A 19340-nucleotide genomic window follows, 5' to 3' on the forward strand; every position below is an offset into this window, starting at 1 on the left:
TCTGTGGCCACCATGCATCCATAGAACACTTGCTATGGGCCAGGCCCCCTGCGCAGTGGGTCTCATTTTCATTCTCATAAATATCCTACAGGGTAGGTACCCACATTTTCCTGATGCACAAACCTGAAGCTCAAAGAGCAGCAGACACTTGCCCGAGAGATTGTGATGCGTCCTCCAAACAGACTGGGAGCTCCTGTCAAGTCCCCTCCCCTCTCGATGAGCTATGGACAGCTCGTGTTAGCAATCTAAGGGCTCTGAGAAGCCCTGTAGGAAAGAAAGCAGCTTGTTTAACCATGGTTTTCCCTCGCTTACTTACCCAGAGACGTCTTTCCCTTAGAACGTTCTGCCCTCTTCTGCCTCTCACCCTTTCTGTTTCTTTTCCGTTCTGCTTCTCTCTGTCTGTTATCTCACTCTGCATCTCTGCCTCTCTCTCAGCAAGGCAGCCCAGTCAAATGGTTGGAAGAACAGACTCTGGAGCTAGACTGTCTGGGTTTGACTCCTGAGGCTGCCACAGGATGGCTGTGTGACCTTGGGCAAGATCTTAACCTCTCTGTGATTCACCCCATTAACTGAGTGAAGATCAGGTGATTTCCTCTGTGTAAAGCACTTCATGCCTCCCCATCAGTGATTCCTGGGCCTGGAATAAGGACCCAGGTTCAGTGCCAGTTCACACAGCACAGCAGAATCCAGGACCTGGGTTGAGGAAAGTTCATGGTGGCCTCTCTCCAAGGTCAGGAAAGTACAGGTCCCACCTCTTCAAGAGATGAAGGGACACTGGATTGGAGGAGTCTGACTCAGCTGCTGGGATCAGAGTTTTGGGTTCTCAAGACGTTTGCCTAACATTGCAAGAAAGAGACTGCCACCCTCCTTCTAAAGAGGAGAGACAGAGAGAGGTGGAAAGACAGACCCAGGCCACAAGTGGACACAGACACAGTCATTAGTATATTTGGTAAATACAAATTGAGCCTGCCAAAGGCTCAGGGAAACGCTGGAGACAGGCAAGCTCAGTGGGCATTGATCAAACTGCACGCAGTCTCTGTGCTCCTGGAGCTCAGAGTTTAAGGAGTGAAACAGAGACACGGAGACAGAGAGAGATAGCAGGAGAGAGAGGGACACGCACACATATCCTCGACGGACGGAAAAAAGTCCTGCAACTGTGAAGACAGAGCAGGAGGCAGGGAGGAAACTCAGGGCAATCAGAGATCTGAAGACCCCAGAACTGTCTCTCGCCCTATTGCTTTGTTCCTCCCACCTCTCCCATCTGTGGCTCTCACAGAAGGGAGGGTGAAGGAAGGCGGGCTGGAGAGAGAAAGGCTGAGTGTCTGCAAGCCCTGTAGTGGAAGAGACTGTCTGATGCAGACACACACACACAGACTCACACACACAGACCCACCCCACCACCACCTCCGCGAAAACACAGACACACCTTCAGGTGTGAGACCCCACATAAATACATAGAAGTCCACACACGTGTGGAGATACATGCATAAGCACACTCACACTCATGTACAGAAACACACACGGGCATGTTCACATAAGTACAAACCCTCTTTCATGTGTAAGAATCACGCAAGCACACACACGCAAGCAGGTATGCACCGAAGTGTGTAAACACAAACCCACTAACATAGCTAAAGCAGGGAGACAGCGGGTGCTCTCCATACCCACAAAAGTAAACAGACTCATGTGGACCTTGTCATTGCTACCGCGGTGTCTCTGCCAGCATCTAGGGAGGGGCTGTAGAGGTATCAGGGGAGCAGGTCAGCTGACTGTCAGAGCAGGAGGTGTGTGCCCCTTCTCTTTGAGTTCACACTCTTGGAGGATGCCAGGGAATGGATGATGTTACATAACTGGGTGTGGGGACAAGCTTAGTATAAAAGGCTCAGCCAGAAGCCCAGCAGTTTGGAAGACCGTCAGTCTTCAGCCATGGAGCTCAGCGTGCTCCTTCTCTTTGCTCTGCTCACCGGACTCTTGATCCTCCTGGCCAGAGGCCGCCCAAAGGCCCGTGGCCACCTCCCGCCTGGCCCCCGTCCTCTGCCCTTCCTGGGGAACCTTCTGCAGATGGACAGAAAAGGCCTGCTCAAATCCTTCCTGAGGGTGAGACTCAGGTGGGCGGGATCTGAGGGTGGCTGCTTGCCTCCGTCCCTGGGGATCATTCACCAGTAGATGTGAGGCATCCTTCCAGGCTCAGGGGTGGGCTGTGGGAAGTTCGGTGAGGAAGGGATGTGGAGCTGAAGTGTGGTGGATGGCGATCAGGCCGTCAGAGGCGTCCCTTGCTCAGTTGGAAGTGTGTGGGCACTGTCCCTGGAGAGGGCAGGCGGGCGTGAAGAGGTGTCTGGGTGTGAGCCAGGGGTGTAGAAATCCCTGCTCCTCTGTCCCCTTCTCCCGAGTCCCTGCCTGCCACAGGGAGAGAGGGAGAAAAGGGGTGGTAGTACCCATCAATAGGTTTCTCCTCTGCCAACAAAAGCTGTCAAAGATTGGTTCCAGCCAGCGCCAGACAAAGAGGAGGAGGGAGGGAGAACAGAATGGGAGGCCAGGTCCCGAGTTCTTACTAATCATAAACGTTAATGTGCAATGAGTAGCTGACGCTGGAGTGTTTACCAGGTCCTGCATCACTGCTCTCCAGGCACGATTTCATGACTGATGATCTATATATGTATTAATAATGTAATCCATGGGCTTCCCAGGTGGTGCAGTGGTAAAGAATCTTCCTGTCAGTGGGTTCGAATCCTCTGTTGGGAATATCCCTTGGAGTAGGAAATGGCAACCCAGTCCAGTAGTCTTGCCTGGAAAATTCCATGGACAGAGGAGCCTGGGGAGCTACAGTCCATGGGGCTGCAAGGAGTCAGACATCACCGAGCAACCAAGCACACCCACCATGCAATCTACCCCCGTGAGCCCACTCCCCGACAGGTTAGGCTCAGGGAACACTTGACAGTAACTTCCAGCAGCCCCAGGTGCCTCTGTCCCCTCCGGACAACCGCTGCAGTGACCACACTCCTGACTCCTGGGCTTGTCACATGTTTGATTTTTTTTCTGAGCTCCGCTGGCTCTTTGCTGTGGTGTGCAGACTTCCTCTAGCTGTGGTGTGCCAGCTTCACTTGGAGCGCACGGGCTCTAGAGTGCGCAGGCTCGGAGCTCGAGAGCTCTCTAGCTGCGGCCCTCTGGTTTAGTTCCTCTGTGGTATGTGGGATCCCCGACCAGGGACCGAACCCGTGTCCTCTGCATTGGAAAGTGGATTTTTAACCACTGGACCACCCTTTGATTTTAAGGGAGAGTGTTTTATCACAGATGTGGAGGCCCCAAGTGCGTATTATTTCATTTTCATCGCAAGGGTAAACACCATGGACTTTCATGGAAATACCTGGACTTAGTTTCTTCACTCAGAGCTGTGTGGCTGGATTTATTTGTATCGTGGAAGGAATTCATCAGGTCTTGGTTACAACGCCTTGTGGGCGAGAAGAGGTGTCGCCTTCACCTTAGAGAAATAGATAGTGAGGGCAGCCCGGGGAAGGCACTGGTCTGTAGTTACACCCTGGGACTTCACAGAGGGGATGTGTGAGTCCAGCACAGAGCCCTTTTCTTCTCCTTCATAGATGGAAGCTGCCTAACAATTTGTTATCTTATTTATTGTTATCACATGCAAACTCAGTCGTGTCTGACTCTTCGTGACCCCATGGACTGTAGCCTGGCAGGCTGCTCTGTCCATGGGATTCTCCAGGCAAGAATACTGGTGTGGGTTGCCATGTTCTATTCCAGGGGATCTTCCCAACCCAGGGATCGAAACCTCTTCTCCTGTGTCTCCTGACAACTTGGGGATCACTAAATCCTTTGGGCGTTTAAGGCACAGTGGATCCCCTCCCCCGCAAATATTCACATACATTTTGCATAAATTTTTGCTAGTTTCAAACCCCCTAAATCTCTTCTATAGTCCTTGCAAGTGTTTTCTGTGTGTCCGTGATCCTCTTTTTTTCCTGTCGTGTCATGCGGCATGTGGGATCTTAATTCCCCAACCAGGGATTGAACTCGTGCCCCCTACAGTGGGAGCTTGGAATTCCAACCACTGGACCACCAGGGAATCCCCCATGATCCTCCATTCCCATTGCGTCTTTGGTGAGAGAGAGAGAGGTTGGGAGAGAAAGAGGGAGGGAGGGAAGGAAAGAGAGGTCATAGGTTAGTAGGTGTCATGATTTATTTCCAAATCCTTCTGGAGTCAGACAGATGAGGGTTTGTGTTCCAGATTCAACTCTTACTCATTGAATCTTAGCTTCTCTTCAGCAAGATGAGGTCGTGATGATAAGAATGCCTGCCTCATAAGAGAGTTGTGAGGACTAGACAGTGCGTAGAGCATGGTATACAGTAAGTGCTCATTAATACTCGATCTATTCATTCATTCAATGGTAACTTACTGGGCACCTTCTGTGTGCCTGGAAACATTCTAGGCATTGATGGTATGGCATTAGACAGGGCACACACACAGAGAAGGAAATATTGGGTTGGTAAGAACTATGGTTAAAATAAAGCGAGGTGATATTTTCAAGAGTGGCGGGAGCTACAAACCAGGGCTCTGTGACAACCTGGAGCAGTGGGATGGGGCAGGAGTGGGGAGGGAGGTTCAAGAGGGAAGGGACATAGGTGGACCTACGACTGATTCATGTTGACATCCGGCAGAAACCAACGTAATGGTGTAAAATCATTGTCCTCTAATTAAAAATAAATATATATTTTTTAAAAAGTGACAGGAGTTACTTGAAGCTACTTTAGAATGAGTGGAGAAGGAAAAGCTCCATCTTGCCTTGTTGCTGATCAGTTCAGTTCAGTTAGTCGCTCAGTCATGTCCAACTCTTTGTGACCCCATGAACTGCAGCACGCCAGACCTCCCTGTCCATCACCAACTCCTGGAGTTCACTCAGACTTGCGTCCATTGAGTCAGTGATGCCATCCAGCCATCTCATCCTCTGTCATCCCCCTCTCCTCCTGCCCCCAATCTCTTCCAGCATCAGAATCTTTTCTAGTGAGTCAACTCTTCGCATGAGGTGGCCAAACTACTGGAGTTTCAGCTTCAACATCATTCCCTCCAAAGAAATCCCAGGGCTGATCTCCTTCAGAATGGACTGGTTGGATCTCCTTACAGTCCAAGGGACTCTCAAGAAGTCTTCTCCAACACCACAGTTCAAAAGCATCAATTCTTCAGCGCTCAGCTTTCTTGGCAGTCCAACTCTCACATCCATACATGACCATAGGAAAAACCATAGCCTTGACTAGACAAACCTTTGTTGGCAAAGTAATGTCTCTGCTTTTGAATATGCTATCTAGGTTGCTCATAACTTTTCTTCCAAGGAGTAAGTGTCTTTTAATTTCATGGCTGCAGTCACCATCTGCAGTGATTTTGGAGCCCCCAAAAATAAAGTCTGACACTGTTTCCACTGTTGCCCCATCTATTTCCCATGAAGTGATGGGACCGGATGCCATGATCTTCGTTTTCTGAATGTTGAGCTTTAAGCCAACTTTTCCACTCTCCTCTTTCACTTTCATCAAGAGGCTTTTTAGTTCCTCTTCACTTTCTGCCATAAGGGTGGTGTCATCTGCATATCTGAGGTTATTGATATTTCTCCCGGCAATCTTGATTCCAGCTTGTGTTTCTTCCAGCCCAGCATTTCTCATGATGTACTCTGCATAGAAGTTAAATGAGCAGGGTGACAATATACAGCCTTGACGGACTCCTTTACCTATTTGGAACCAGTCTGTTGTTCCATGTCCAGTTCGAACTGTTGCTTACTGACCTGCATATAGGTTTCTAAAGAGGCAGGTCAGGTGGTCTGGTATTCCCATCTCTTTCAGAATTTTCCATATTGTGATCCACACAGTCAAAGGCTTTGGCATAGTCAATAAAGCAGAAATAGATGTTTTTCTGGAACTCTCTTGCTTTTTCGATGATCAGACACCCTGAAAGATGCCTGTGGAAGATATCAATGAGAGACAGGTATCAGCGCCAGAACTCAGAAGCAGGAGCAAGCTCAGCATGTTTGGGGAGCCCCAGGGACCCTGGATCTGTGCAATCAAAGGATCTGTGGGTGAAGGTGAAGGTGTCAGAGGGGTGATGGGCAACATCACTTAGGCTCTGTCCACCGTGGGGAAACTTCAGGCCTTACTCAAGGGAGTAGGAGTGCTGGGTGGTTTGAAACAGGTTAGGGATATTAATTAATTTACATTTTAATCAGATTGCTCTGGTTTCAAGATAGGGTGGGGTGTGCAGTGAAAGGATTGTGGGTAGCACAGGAAAGGAAGTAGGGAGACCAGCAAGGGGGGTTTGCAGAGATCACTGTGAGAGAGTTTTCAATAAACTTAACCGTTTTATAATTTTAAGTCAACTTTTTAAATCAGTTTTTGAAATTGCAGTATCGTTGATTTACCAAGTTTTGCTGATTTCTGCTGTACAGCAAAGTGATTCAGTTTTACATATACATGCATTCCTTTTAAAAAATCTTCTTTTCCATTATGGTTTATCTTGGGATATTGAGTATAGTTCCCTGTGCTGTACAGTAGGCCTTCATTGTCTATCCCTTCCATATGTGAAAGCTTGCATCTGCTCTGCCCAGCCTCCCTCTCCAATCATGCGTCCTCCCCCTTGACAACAGCCAGTCTGTTCTCTGTGTCTGCGATTCTGTTTCTGGTTCTTAGGTATGTTAACTTGTGTCCTATTTGTTTCATTTGTGTCGCTTTTATTCCTTTACACCATGTTACTTTATTTAATTATTATTTCTTTGGCCGCGTTGTGCAGCAGGCAGAATCTTAGTTCCCTGACTGCGTCATACTTCAGCTTCCACATACAAGTGATATCATTTGCTGTTGGTCTTTCTTCTTCTGTAAGTCAATTTGTAATTGAAGTTTAACCTTTAGGGTAAAGTACACAAATCCTAAGTGCTCAGTTCAGTGAAGTTTCTCAAATGAACATACTGATGGAGTTGACATACAGATATGTAACAACTTGGCTCACGCCCAGATACCCCCTTAAGTCCCCCTTCCAGTCACTGCTGCTGCTGCTAAGTCACTTTAGTCGTCTCTGACCCTGTGCAACCCCATAAGATGGCAGCCTACTAGGCTCCCCCGTCCCTGGGATTCTCCAGGCAAGAACACTGGAGTGGGTTGCCGTTTCCTTCTCCAATGCATGAAAGTGAAAAGTGAAAGTGAAGTCACTCAGTCGTGTCCTACTCTTCGTGACCCCATGGACTGCACCCTTCCAGGCTCCTCCACCCATGGGATTTTCCAGGCAAGAGGACTGGAGTGGGGCGCCATTGCCTTCTCCACTTCCAGTCACTACCCTCCTATTATTCTGACACTATAAGTTCCTGTTATCTGTTTCTGAATTTCATAGAAATACAATTATGACATATGAACTCTTCTGGGTCTAGTTGCTTTCACTCAGCATTACATCTGTGAGTTTCATTCTTGTTGTTGGTTGTAGAAGTGGTTTGTTCTTTTTCATGGTTGCATAGTAGTCCACAATATGAATTCATCACTAATTGTTTATTCCCTATGTTGCGAGCATTTATTATAAGGCATCTATGAACCTCCTTGTTTTTTATTTTGCTGAGCACATGTATGCATTTTAGTTGAGTGTGTTTCTGGGAATGAAGTGGCTGAGTTACTCAGTATACCTGCCTCCAGCTTCAATAAATACTGTTGAGCTGTTGCCCCAGTGGCAAGACTTGATGTTATGACTTTTCAAATTTCATGATAACCCCCAGAAGGCCATCACTTTACCTTCATGCCTCCCAAGTTGGTGGGAGTTTCTCTGGGGAAATTGCCAGGAGGCAGATGGGGGTTGAAGGTGGGTCACAAGAAGGATGATTTTTTTAAAATATTTTATTTATTTATTTTGCTTGTGCTAGGTCTTAGCTGCTCTTCACTGCAGCATGCAAATACTTAATGGGATCCAGTTCCCTGAGCAGGGATTGAACATGGGCCCCTGTATTGGGAGCGCAGAGTCTTAGCCAGTGGACCACCAGGGAAGTTCCAAGAAGGATGATTCTTTAGTTGAGATGCCAGGGAGATCTCACCAGACTCAACTAATATCGCCTGGGCTTGGGTGGAATTATTAATAGGAATATTTAACCATCTGTGATTCTTGGGGGGCTTTCCAGGTGGTGCTAGTGGTAAAGAACCCACCTGTCAATGCAGGAGATGTAAGAGACGTTGGTTCAATCCCTGGGTCAGAAAGATCCCCTGGAGGACAGCATGGCAACCCACTCCAGTATTCTTGCCTGGAGAATCCTATGGATAGAGGAGTCTGGCGGACTATGGTCCACAGGATCGTAAAGAGTTGGACACGACTGAAGTGACTTAGCACACACACGCTGCTTAAGACACCAACCAAGCCAACCAGTGTGGACTGGGCTGGGTCATGGGTTAATCTTTTAACTGCTGGGTTCTGGGAAGCAAAAAGGCAGACTGGGGTGTAAGGTCTTGGGGCAGTGGCTAGTCATCAATCTATATGCAAGTGTCTAATCACAAATCTATATGCAAGTGTCTAGTCACCAACCCATATGCAAGTGTCTAATCACCAATCTATATACAAGTGTCTTAGGGCTTCCCTGGTGGCTCAGAAGGTAAAGAGTTTGCTTGCAATACAGGAGACCCAGGTTCGATCCCTGGTTTGGGAAGATCCCCTGGAGAAGGACATGGCAACCCACTCCAGTATTCTTGCCTGGAGAATTCCATGGATAGAGAAGTCTGACGGGCTACAGTCTATGGGGTCGCAAAGAGTCAGAAACAACTGAGTGATTCACACACACACACACACACACACACACACACACACACACACACGTGTTTTACTGGTTTAAAAGTGGAGATGGCGACAGAGGTGCATACCGACTAATAGCAACCCTGGCTGTGGGTGTGCTTGGCAGTTCCAACAGAAATATGGGGATGTCTTCACGGTGTACCTGGGGCCAAGGCCAGTGGTCATAATATGCGGGACAGAGGCCATTCGGGAGGCCCTGGTGGACCAGGCCGAGGTCTTCTCTGGCCGAGCGAAGATCGCCGTTGTTGACCCAGTTGTCCAGGGACACGGTAAGGGCCTCAGGGCCACTGGGAAGGGACAGGGATGGAGGATAGGGATTGGGGAGGGTGAGGCTGGGAAGGGAAGGGAAGGGGTGGAGGGGGACCCAGAGTCTCCTTGAAAATTCCTCTGCAACCCAAGCCTCTCCTAAACCCTAGGTGTTGTCTTTGCCAACGGGGAACGTTGGAAGGCCCTTCGGCGATTCTCTCTGGCCACCATGAGGGACTTTGGGATGGGAAAGCGGAGCGTGGAGGAGCGGATTCAGGAGGAGGCTCAGTGTCTGATGGAGGAGCTGCGGAAATCCCAGGGTGAGCCCTGGGGCGGGGGTGGGCAGGAGAGAAACACGGGAAGCTGTGTGAGGACTGTAGCCCAAAGACAGAGGGTATAGGTGGGCAGAGAGAGAGATGTAGAGACAGAGAGGAGACAGAGCTTGGGAGACCGTCAGAGGAGCAGGGACAGAGAGAGGGGCAGAGAGACGGGGCAGAGGTGGGTAGGTGAGAAATGCAGGGGCAGGAGAGATACAGAAGTGTAGTGTCAAGAGGAACGCGAAGACGACTCAGACAGTAAATAGCACGTCAATTGCCTGTGTTCAAGGGAACCAGTTCATGGTTTGATTGTATCTGTCAAGGGCCAAAATGTGACTTCAATAAAAAGAAAGTAAAGAGAGAAAAAGAGAAAACTACAGACATTTTTTTTTTAAAGGACAAATTGTGTTTTCCTTTCTTTAGGTGAACAACTGGCAGTGAGCAAGGGGGCGCAGTCAGGGTTTTCTGCTCTTAGGAATTCAAGTGGGCACTTCCAGTGGTTTTAGGATTCCTCAGAAACGTGTGTCTGAGACATAGAGGTGACAAGATGCTTTCTTAAGAGATTTTGAGACATAAATGGAGAGTCTGGGAGGAAGAGGCAGAGCCACAGGGAGCTATAGAGGTATCAGGATGGAGGGACTCAGAAGAAAGAAAAGAACAGACAGACGGATTCAGATGGAGACACAGAGAGGAAGAAAGAGACAGGGATGCAGGGACCAAGGCAAAAAGAGAAGAGACTCAGAGAGGCAGGAAGGAACAACGGCAGAGCGAAACTGAGGCACGAAGATTAGAGAGAGACAGACAGGCTCAGGAAAGGGTGTGCAAGGGAACAAGAGGCGATGGACAGGCGAGCCCCAGGGAGAGAGACTGCACTGAGCTGACACTCCTGGGCGCACAGCCCGCCCTCCCTCCGACTTCGGCGAGTTGGCACATCTAGACATCAACAATCAAGTGCAGAACAGTTCCCAAAAGACCAGAGAACTCTAGAGGTGGACAAAAAAGAGGGGGACGGGCAGGGTGGACAGTTAAGGGACCAGGAGAACAGAGCTATGTAAATGGCACATGCAATTGATTGAACACCTGCTCTGCACCTTCTTCACAGGACTGAGATGAGAATTTAATAAAATAATATGTGAAGTGCTTAGAATAGGGCCTGGCACAACTTCCAGGCTAGCGAGTGTTGGCTGTTATGATGCCAGTTGTTTTTTAAATTTATTTATTGTGACTGAGTGATAGAGGAGAGTCACACAGAGACAGGTCCCCAGGCATTTAAGTCTGTGCCCTGCGACCCACCCCTTTCCCTCTAGGCGCCCTCCAGGATCCTGTCTTCTACTTCCACTCCATCACCGCCAACATCATCTGCTCCATTGTCTTCGGAAAACGCTTTGACTACAGAGATCCTCAGTTCCTGAGGCTGCTGGAGTTGTTATTCAAATCTTTCGTGCTCATCAGCTCCTTGTCCAGCCAGGTCTGAGAGGGCAGAGCTCAGGTGGACATCCAGGCAGGGGAGAGGGGTGATTTGCTTTTGTGAACCGGAAATGCAGCTTCCAGCCAGAAGAAGGGCAAAGACAACAGACAGAGACAGAGACACAGGGACACAGAGACCTGGGGGAAGGGAGAGATGGTGAGACAGGACTGAGAGAGTAAGAGGAAGAAAGGGGAGTGACGGAGGAGGCAGAAACAGAGAGAGGAATCAAAGACACACACATGAGCATGCTCCTCGTTTAAAACAAAATGATAAAGTTTGTCTTTCCCAGTCAACCTAGAAATACCCCCATTGTGAAAAGTGAAAGTGCTAGTCCTCAGTCGTGTCTGATTCTTTGTGACCCCAGGGACTATAGCCTGCCAGGCTCCTCTGTCCATGCAGTTCTCCAGGCACGAATGCTGGAAGGGGTTGCCATTTTCTCCTCCAGGGGATCTTCCCGACCCAGGGATCTAACCCAGACCCCGGCATTGTAGGCAGATTCTTTACCTTCTGAGCCACCAGGGAATCCCCACCCCTACTGTATGTTAAGTTAAAAAGTGAAACTTCAGAAAAGTCTGCCTGGCTATTGTTCTCAGCCGAGAGTGCAGGTCAGAGTCACAGGAACGAATATCGAAAATACAAATTCCCATGACGTCCTAGTGGAGAGTCAGGCCTGGAAAATCTGGAAGGAGGTTCAGATGAGTACGTGTAGAAGTCCAGCATGGGGTTTCAATTTTCTCCTCTCACAGAGAACCACAGACAGGGGAAAAGTCTGGAAGGAGATCTGCCAAACAGTTAACCATGTTATCTCTAGAAGGACAGGTGAAGGAGAAATTCCACAGCATAATTTATATTATCCTGCATTTTTTGCAACTGTTGACAACAAGTTAGATGTTACATTTCTCATTAGGCAAAGCAATAGACATATGCTCCCAAATAGGCAGCAGCTTCATTCTGTGTAAGCATCATGTTATCAATGCCTGACACACAAGGATGATGCAAGAGGTGGAAAGAGACAGAGAGAGGTTTGAGCAGAACAGATAAACCGGCTGGGGTAGGCAGGTACAGGGCAGAGGGTGGATGAGCAGGAGACCCACGGAGATGAGGAGAGGTGGAAAGGAGAGAGAGAGGTGGGCCAGAGACTAACGAGAAAACACAAGGAGAGGGGCGAGATGCAGAAAGAGAAAAGTGAGGTCTCTTACACAGCGGGGACACACAAGCAGTGAGTGAGGGGCTCAGACACAGAGTAAGGGCCGGAGGGAGACAGAGGCAGGGACAGGGAGACCAAGACACCCCAGAGAGGCAGAGAGAGGCAGGAAAACAGAGATCCCTTGTGAAGGTACTGGGGGCCAGGAGGGCTGTCCCTCCCTGTGACCGGCTAGCTCAACCCCAGAAGGGCCTCACAGCCCCTTCTCTCCTGCAGCTGTTTGAGCTCTACTCCAGCTTCTTGAAGTACTTTCCTGGCTCACACAGGCAAATCTACAAAAACCTGCAGGAAGTCAACGGCTTCATTGACCGCAGTGTGGAGAAGCACCGTGAGACCCTCGACCCCAGTGCCCCCCGGGATTTCATTGACTGCTACCTGCTCCGCATGGAAAAAGTGGGATTTGGGAGAGGCAATGGGGGTGGAAGGGAGGAGAACAAAAGATGCGGAGTGAGAAGGGACGGGAAAGGAGTGGAGCAGTGGCGGGAGGGAGAGGGGAGGGGAGATTCGTAAGGGAGCAGAGGGAGAGAGGAAAGAGTGGGGAGATGGCAGGGAGGAGACAGAGGTATGGAAATACAGGACAAGGGGGAAAACTGCAGCAGCTGGTGAAAAGAGTCACAGAGGCAGAAAGAGACGGAGAGGAAGGGAGACAAACACACCAAAGAGATGCGAGATGTTTGAAACAGAGCAAGACAGAGCGAAGAGAGATTGAGACGGAGATAGAGAGACGGTGGACACACAGAGCATAGAGGAAAGGGGGAAGGGCCGGACGGTGTGAGACCCAGAACCAGGTGGAGGGGCCCGGAGAGAAGAGGTGAGGGCAGCAGGCCCCGCCTCCCCTGATGGGCACCCCACCCACCCGGCTGCAGGACAAGTCCGACCCCCGCAGCCAGTTCGACCATCGGAACCTCATCATGTCTGCTCTGTCGCTGTTCTTTGCCGGCACGGAGACGACCAGCACCACGCTTCGCTATGGGTTCCTGCTCATGCTCAAATACCCCCACATTGCAGGTGGGCAAGCTGGGGACAGACGCTGCGGAGGGGTTCTGAGCCCTTTGCAGGTACAGAAACGGGGCTAGAGGTCTTTGGTGAATGAGAGAGGCAGCATTCCCCTCTCATACCAGGAGCCCTGAAGGTTGTTTCTGTTTTTCTTCTCACTTGACCCCTGACCAGGGATGGAATGTGCACCCCAAGCTGTGGCAGTGTGCAGTCTTAACCACTGGACCAGGGAAGTTCCCCGAGCAGTGCAGGTCTTGAATGATCTACCCAACTAAGCCAGCTCTGTTGGTGGATCGATGAACGAAGAATCTGTCAATCTGGGGAGTTCCCTGGAGGTCCAGTGGTTAGGACTCAGTGCTTTCACTACCATGGCCCTGGGTTCAATCCCTGGTCAGGAAACTAAGATTTGGCAAGTAGCGCAGTGTAGCAGAAACAAACAAAAAAAAATCCATTCATCTGTTTTCCCACTATTTCTCCTATCACTTAAAGATCGACCCATCATTTATCCATCTGTCCTTTCAACTCATCAAGCAACCCGTGCGCTCAGATTCTTTCTTCTATGACTCATCTGGGATGTATATATCCATGCTTTATTTGGACAGACTGGCTCATCTATTGATCATTTGAAACAGCGATTCGTTGAACGAACTGTTTGTCACTGAGTCGTCTGCTCCTTCATTCATGCGTCCACCTGTTTTTCTAAAATTGATTACAGACCTTAATCCTTCCATCGCTTGTTTTTCACTCCATCCTCATCCATCTGTCTTTTCATTTGTTTGTTTAATAATTCACTCATTTATTCACCTTGATTCATACATCTGTCGTTCAGTCCCTCCTACCACCCACTCATTCCTCTGCTCACCTGTCCCTTTAAATGTACTCGTTCACATGTTCTTCCATGAATTTAGCCACCCAGCCATTCACACGAGTCACTGGTTCATCAAGTTCATTTATCTGTCTGTGGATCATTTAGTGATAAATTAACCTTTGATGAGTTAATAATGCATCCACTCATTAGCCTTCTCCCATTTACCAGTCTTTCCACTCATGAATTGATCTACTGATCGATCTACTGATTGATGTACTCATTTATTTACCCAGCTGTTTATGGGTTAATCCACTGGTGTATTTCACAGCTATATTCCTGAGGACCTAGCACAGTGCCTGTCTATAATATACTCACAATAAATATTAGCTCACTTTCTACTCATCTTAGAGGAGGAACTTTGATAGGTTCATAGCCTTGAGTTCTTAGTCTGAAATTCTGAGCAAAACTGGGCTGCACATGTGTGTGTGTGTTTGCTTGTGTATGTTGGGAGAGGATCCATAGCATTCATTAGATACCAGCGGATGAGAAATCACAGTTTTCCCACTTCGCCTCCTGCCACAAGCTGGTTACTCAGAGGGGTGTCAATGATCTAACCATTTCCTATAGGTTTTCTGGGCTCATTGGCCTGGAAATGAACAGGCCAAGGTTCATAGAACATTGAACTGTGTTCCAGCATAGAAATATAAATGAGGTTCCCTGGTCCCATTCTTCTGTGCAGAGAGAGTCCACAAGGAGATTGACCAGGTGATTGGCTCAGATCGCCCTCCAGCCCTGGATGACAGAGCCCAAATGCCATACACGGACGCAGTTATCCATGAGATTCAGAGATTTGCGGACCTTATCCCCATTGGTTTGCCCCACATGGTCACTAAAGACACTCATTTCCGAGGGTACATCCTCCCCAAGGTACAGCACCTCACTGGGCTCCCATCTCTCCCTTGTGTGGGTCTCCTGGGTTCTCTCTCATCTGCCAACCTTGACCTCTTTTTGGTTTTATCACTCACCCTTGGTTCATTTTATGTAGGGGTGGGTTGGAGGAGGAAATGATATCTTTCAACCTTGTGACCCTCCCTCAGGGCACAGAAGTCTCCTGGGTTCTCTCTCATCTGCCAACCTTGACCTCTTTTTGGTTTTATCACTCACCCTTGGTTCATTTTATGTAGGGGTGGGTTGGAGGAGGAAATGATATCTTTCAACCTTGTGACCCTCCCTCAGGGCACAGAAGTCTATCCCATCCTGAGCTCTGCTCTCCACGACTCGCGTTACTTTGAGAAACCAGATGACTTCAACCCTGACCACTTTCTGGATGCCAGTGGGGCAGTGAAGAAAAATGATGCTTTTATGCCCTTCTCCATAGGTAAGCTGGGCCTGCATTCCGGAGTGCAGGTGCCGTGACCTCTTGAAGACAATCAAAGAGAGGTCTTTGTTCATTGAGCAGTTTATTTGTGCCAGTTGCTTTACCTGTATTAACTCATCTCATCTTCACGCCAATGCTAGAGGGGGCCTGAGAACCAAGATCATATCCCAAAGGCGCAGCTCTGTAAGGGGCACAATTATACCTCTCTACACACAGGTATCAAATCTGTTGAGCACCACCATGAGCCAAACATTTTATCAGAGGTTGAAGATAACGCATCAGACAAGTCAGGAAGAGACACAGTTCCTGCCCCAGGAAGTTTACAGCCCAACAAGGGAGATAAGCACGGGTCATACGGTTACAGAAAAGTCTATAATTAAATGAATAAATGTTTCCGTGGGCTTAGAACTCCTTGACTAAAGTAAGTGCTTAGAGGCCAACTCTTATTCATGTAACGAATCATGATTATGACAACTACTCTAATGGGGGCTTTGGGAACATCAAATAGAAAATACTGACTACTCCTGGTGGGTCGGTGAGGAAAAGCTTACCCTAAAGAGTGTCTTCTAAGCTATGACATCATGAGGGAGTATCAACCAGCCACTGGAAGGCATGTTCTCTCAGAAGGAGAAGCAAGAGCAGAACCTGAAGGTGGAGATGGCATGGCTCATCTGAGAAAGAACTCAGGAAGACTGGGATGTGGGTTACAGAAGAGAAGGGCGAAGAAGATAAGTGAAGAGGAACTAAAGAACCACTTGATGAGGGTGAAAGAACATTCAGAACATGAAGATCATGGCATCCAGTTCCATCACTTCATGGCAAATAGATGGGGAGAAAGTGGAAACTGGTAGATTTCATTTTCTTGGGCTCCAAAATCACTGCAGATGATGATTGCAGCCATGAAATTAAATGATGCTTGCTCCTTGGAAGAAGCCATGACAAACCTAGACTGTGTATTAAAAAGCAGAGACATCACTCTGCCGACAAAGATCCATATAGTCAAAGCTATGGCTTTTCATTAGTCATGTATGGATTTGACAGATGGACCATAAAGAAGGCTGAACACTGAAGAATTGATGCTTTTGAATTCTGGTGCCAGAGAAGACTCTTGAGAGTCCCTTGGACTGCAAGGAGATCAAACCAGTCAATCCTAAAGGAAATCAACCCTGAATATTCACTGGAAGGGCTGATGCTGAAGCTGAAGCTCCAATACTTTGGCCAGCTGATGAGAAGAACTGACTCATCTGAAAAGACCCTGATGTTGGGAAAGACTGAGGGCAGGAGAAGAGGGTGACAGAGGATGAGATGGTTGGATAGTATCACTGACTCAATGGACATGAGTTTGAGCAAACTCTCAGTGATGGTAAAGGATAGGGAGGCCTGGCGTGCTGCAGTCCATGGGGTCGCAAAGAGCTGGACACGACTGAGAGACTGAACTGAACTGAACTGGTCAGGTCTTCTAAAAATTTTAGAAAACACTAACTACTTTATCTTCAAAAGAGCCCTACTAGATAGGTACCATTCTTCCCATATTAGGTATGACAGACATGAAAATATTAAGTCAGAAATATGCACCAGTCTGTATGTGCAGGCAGATGAACACACACACACACACACACATACACACACACACACACAGAGTCAAGCATCCTTCCATTCTCTGGGGCCACAGAACTCTCTGGAAATTGATCAGAAGCTTACAAACTCTGTCCCAGAAAAAATGAGCAAGGTACATTCAGCCCACAATTGGCACTGGCTTTCAGAGAGTTTTGAAATCCTCTAAGAGTCTACTGTGACTACAGGTTAAAGGCTAATCCCACACAACTTTGTTGCAATGAACACAGGTGTCTGGGCTTTGGGGTGTGACAAGGCAAAGTATGTGCATTGCCCCGATGCACACCGTGACCTGAGAGTCTGTGCCTTGTGTCCGCATTGTGAACCTCTGTTCTGTCCTCACAGGGAAGCGTATCTGTCTTGGCGAAGGCATTGCCCGCACCGAATTATTCCTCTTCTTCACCACCATCCTCCAGAACTTCTCCGTGGCCAGCCCCGTGGCCCCTGAGGACATCGACCTTACTCCCCAGGAGAGTGGGGTGGGCAACTTGCCCCCAAAATACCAGATCCAGTTCCTGCCCCGTCAAAGGGGCTGAGGGAAGGCGATTAAGGATGCCAGGGTCATATGCGTCCCCACCTCTGTAGAGAATGGTTCCTGAACCCTCTCCCTGTCTTCTTGCCTCTGGACAGGCTGTGCTGTGAGCCAGCATCCCTCCCCTCCATCGATGCCACCTCCATGGGAAAGTCCCATCTGCGTCTCACCTCCTTCCATCCCTTTGCAGCTCTTCTAAACTCAAGGAGGTGTTTTCCTTTCACCTATTAATAGAATTCCACAAGTGATGTGCATATATATATATATATATATGGCTAAATAAATGAGGCAAAGAATGAAAACTTGCCTCAGTATCGCTCGGCATTTCTGCCTCTGCACCAGAGCTTACAAAAGTGACTATTCCCCTCTTGAGAATAACCACAGCCTCCCTTTCTCCACACCTTGGGCTCCATGATCTGTGCATCCATGAGCTCACTTGAGTCCTTCCAGTAGCCCTATGCAGTGAGTATTGATCATGCCCATTGTACAGATGAGTAAACAGAGGCCATGCAATGGCCAGCATGGTCTGAGGTGACCTGGCTAGTGAGTGGAGAAGCGAGATTCACACTCTGGGTCCCTGGCTCTTGAACCTAAACTCTTCACACAGCTCCTTTCTGTCCCTGAGATAGAGTTTAAAATGAAGATGAAGTTCATGTCTTGTAACTAACCAATCTCAAGTGTATAACAAGGTGGCACTTGGTTCATTCACCATCATCTAGTTTCAGACATTTTCCTCACCCAGAGGAAAACCTGGTACCCCTTAGTAGTCATTCCCCATTTTCCCTTGTGCTCAACCCCTGGCGAAACCAAATGCTTGCTGTCTCCATGAACTTGCTATTCTGCACATTTCATATAAACGGATCATACAATGTGTGTTCCTTCGTGTCTGGATTCTTTCACTTAGTGTGGTGTTTTTGAGGTACATCCATGTTGTAGACCATGGGTTACACAGAGTGGTCCTCTTTCTTATTTATCTTCCTGCTTCTCCCGCCTCCCTCCTCCCATGAAGGACCTCAGCCCACGGCCGCTGAGCTGTGTGGCTCTATACAGGGGTCTTGGATTCCCTGACATCCCCCCTCCAATGCCCCGAGCTGCAAATAAACGTCAGAAGCCTGACATCCCTGGGTCCGGTGGTGATCCCTGCCAGCTTACAGACGACTCATTGATTGTCAGATCACTGGAGATCGTTCCAGAAGGTGAGAACTGCTTCATCTCAATGCTTGTTCCTTGAGGGAAAACCTATTGTCTTGTTTAACACTCTACCGTGGAGAAGGCAATGGCACCCCACTCCAGTACTCTTCCCTGGAAAATCCCATGGGCGGGGGAGCCTGGTAGGCTGCATTCCATGGGGTCGCTAAGAGTCGGACACGACTGAGCAACTTCACTTTCACTTTTCACTTTCATGCATCGGAGAAGGAAATGGCAACCCACTCCAGTGTTCTTGCCTGGAGAATCCCAGGGACGGGGGAGCCTGATGGGCTGCCATCTATGGGGTCGCACAGAGTTGGACACAACTGAAGCGACTTAGCAGCAGCAGCAGCAACACTCTACCGTCAGCATCTGAGGCAGTGTGTGGAGGGTGACAGACATCTACAACATTTGCTGATGGATGAATGAAAAAAGCAATGAACCCCTAAACCCAGACCACACGGAGTTAGGTCTTCCATCAGACCCTGCCTCCTTGTCTATACCTCACGCTTCGCATATGTGCAGACACAGCCCTGTCCCCAGTGGGCACAGGATGCCCGCTTCTGCTGGCCAGCTAAGCTTAATCTCTTATGTTGCAATGCCACTCACTGATAAACTGTCTGAGAGCCACCCTTGCAGGGCCCCCACCCTAAGTGCAGCCTCCACAAGTTCCTTCAGCTGGCACCACCCCTCTTCCATGGGGGACCTGCTCTCTGTTCAATGGCATCGTCCACCAAGACAACTCCAGCCCATCAGAGGCCCGTGGGAGCTGGCTTGGGATCT

General features: G+C 48.8%; 1 protein-coding gene across 1 annotated transcript; it reads left to right on the forward strand.

Annotated features, from left to right (window-relative positions):
* The first annotated feature begins 1904 nt into the window (after positions 1-1904).
* Positions 1905-18238, forward strand: LOC114117992 (cytochrome P450 2B11-like). Its single transcript, XM_027978349.3, has 9 exons — positions 1905-2097; positions 8913-9075; positions 9223-9372; positions 10677-10837; positions 12258-12434; positions 12908-13049; positions 14585-14772; positions 15082-15223; positions 17183-18238. The coding sequence occupies exons 1-9, from the start codon at positions 1927-1929 to the stop codon at positions 17371-17373; spliced, it is 1485 nt and encodes a 494-aa protein (XP_027834150.2). The 5' UTR covers positions 1905-1926; the 3' UTR covers positions 17374-18238.
* Positions 18239-19340: the final 1102 nt, after the last annotated feature.

The sequence above is a fragment of the Ovis aries genome, chromosome 14 (genome assembly GCF_016772045.2).
Source record: "Ovis aries strain OAR_USU_Benz2616 breed Rambouillet chromosome 14, ARS-UI_Ramb_v3.0, whole genome shotgun sequence".
In the NCBI taxonomy this organism is placed as follows: domain Eukaryota; kingdom Metazoa; phylum Chordata; class Mammalia; order Artiodactyla; family Bovidae; genus Ovis; species Ovis aries.

Coding starts and splice junctions, on each gene's coding strand:
- LOC114117992 (XM_027978349.3), top strand. CDS start 1,927: ATGGAGCTCAGCGTGCTCCTTCTCTTTGCTCTGCTCACCGGACTCTTG. Junction 9,373..10,676: donor GGAGCTGCGGAAATCCCAGG/GTGAGCCCTGGG, acceptor CTTTCCCTCTAG/GCGCCCTCCAGGATCCTGTC. Junction 10,838..12,257: donor TCAGCTCCTTGTCCAGCCAG/GTCTGAGAGGGC, acceptor TCTCTCCTGCAG/CTGTTTGAGCTCTACTCCAG.